This window comes from Colobus angolensis, unplaced genomic scaffold (assembly GCF_000951035.1).
Source record: "Colobus angolensis palliatus isolate OR3802 unplaced genomic scaffold, Cang.pa_1.0 Scaffold357, whole genome shotgun sequence".
Lineage (NCBI taxonomy): Eukaryota > Metazoa > Chordata > Mammalia > Primates > Cercopithecidae > Colobus > Colobus angolensis.
In genome coordinates, this window is record NW_012116899.1 from 328,543 (window position 1) to 330,441 (window position 1,899).

At 42.4% G+C, this 1,899-nt stretch overlaps 1 protein-coding gene across 1 annotated transcript in view; it reads right to left on the reverse strand.

Annotated features, from left to right (window-relative positions):
- Positions 1–1,899, reverse strand: part of RPIA (ribose 5-phosphate isomerase A) — a 46,921-nt gene that overhangs the window by 2,400 nt on the left and 42,622 nt on the right. Inside the window, exon 5 of the mRNA XM_011953126.1 lies at positions 466–525. Within this exon, the coding sequence (XP_011808516.1) occupies positions 466–525 (60 nt within the window). The remainder of the gene's footprint in view (positions 1–465; positions 526–1,899) is intronic.

A 1,899-nucleotide genomic window follows, 5' to 3' on the forward strand; every position in this document is an offset into this window, starting at 1 on the left:
AGGGTGTGTGATGCTGCTCACCTCATCAACGTCAGTCTCCCCTGGACTGCCCCGTGTTAGTCTTTACCACAAAACTTAATTTTAATGTTTTCAAATGTCCATGGCTGCCTCAGATGATTCTTCCTTATTTCCACTTAGTGGCAAGCTCCATGAGCTGGCTCACTCTTAAACCTCTGCGCAAAGACCTCAGGAAGCCCTGGATGCAGCCCTGGGCTTGCCCACTTCCCTTCACTACATTCACACTGAGCCCTCAAGGTTAAACCACAAGGAATGTGGTGGAAAGGAACCACCTCGGCACTTGTGACCTCAGCCAAAATTAATACTCAAGGTCCCAGGAGAAAACTTGGTACAACTAACTGACATCTTCCCTAGATTTGACAAGGTATCTGGAGCCCATGAACAAGTGACAGCCACAAAAAAGCAGAGAGAAATACTCAGTGGTCTCCCTCTGAGTGGCGTTCTTACCTCTGGGTGTCGATCCAGGTCACTGAGGGTCAAGCCATACTGCAGGATGAGCTGGCGGGCCTGCGGGGGACAGAGAAGAGCAAACACAAACATTTACCTAAGTTCATGGCAAGGATTCTCAGAATTCTTCTGGATTTAAGTGTCCCAAGTCCTGCCCAAGCTCGCTCCCAAAGCCCAGCATGGCCCACCAAGAGGTACGAGATCTAGCCCCATGAATGGCAAAACTAACTGCTGATCCAACCTGAGAGCTGGACAAAGGCAAACAGCGCAGCAAAGACCCTGTTCCAATGCGAAGCTAAGGGCTCCTCCTCAGCACAGCGAAGACCCTGTTCCACTGCTAAGCTAAGAGCTCCTCCTCAGCGCAGCAAAGACCCTGTTCCAAAGCGAAGCTAAGAGCTCCTCCTCAGTGACTTGTGACGAAAGAGAATGCCATGGCATCCTAAAGCTTCTGGCAAAACAAGTGTGACAAAAAGTTCCTAACAAAGAACCAAATCCATAACATTTTAGAAAAGCTTTTAAAACAATCCAATGGTATAAAAACAGACTGAGGAAGATCACTATGAATGGACACAGAGTGATTTCCAGCCCACACTGTTAAGTAAATATGAGGAACAGAATATATACACTTAAAAATGCCAGAAACCAAAAAGACTAAGTGAGGAAGTCAGCAAATTTAGCACACTAGACTGGGAAAGATTTAGGATGTTTGTGAAAAAGTCAGCACCATTGACTTCATAGTCACGCTCCACAGCTAATCTTTTCAAAAAGGCGACAAAAGGGGAGAACACTGGTTACAGCCATCACATGGCTCTGAGCAGGACTCATAGCTGGAATAAAGGAACCTCAAACCCTCATGTTTGAATGCCCAAGTCCTAGCGATGTGGGTTTATGTCCATGTCATTGTTTATAATGCACAGAAACCAAAGGTTTCTTAAAACAAAAAGCACCTGAGATTAAGAATCAGAAGGTCCCGGTTCCAATCTTAAATGAGCCAGCTCTGTGACCCTTAGCAATTTTTCTCATCTATAAAAAGGTAGGGACAGATGAAATGACCAAAGTCAACTTTCTCATCGAAAATCCTAAGACTCTAAGACTAAACCATAAAGATCTTGAAAATTGTAATGTTGGAGCCAAATTCAAACAAACTAAAAAATATATTTTTAAAGGATAAGACAATAAAAAATCTCTGAACCCCAGATATGATGTTATTAAAAAGTATTGATGTTATCAGAAATTATTGCTTGTTTTTTTAGTATTGTGATGTTTAAAAGACTTCCTATTTTTCAGAGAGACATATGAAATATATACAATGAAATGATATTATGCCTGGAATTTGTTTCTAAATAACAAGAGTCAGGGGGATATTTACGTATGGATGAAACAGGATTGGCTGTGAATTGATAATTATTGAAACTGGGTGCTGAGTACATGGAA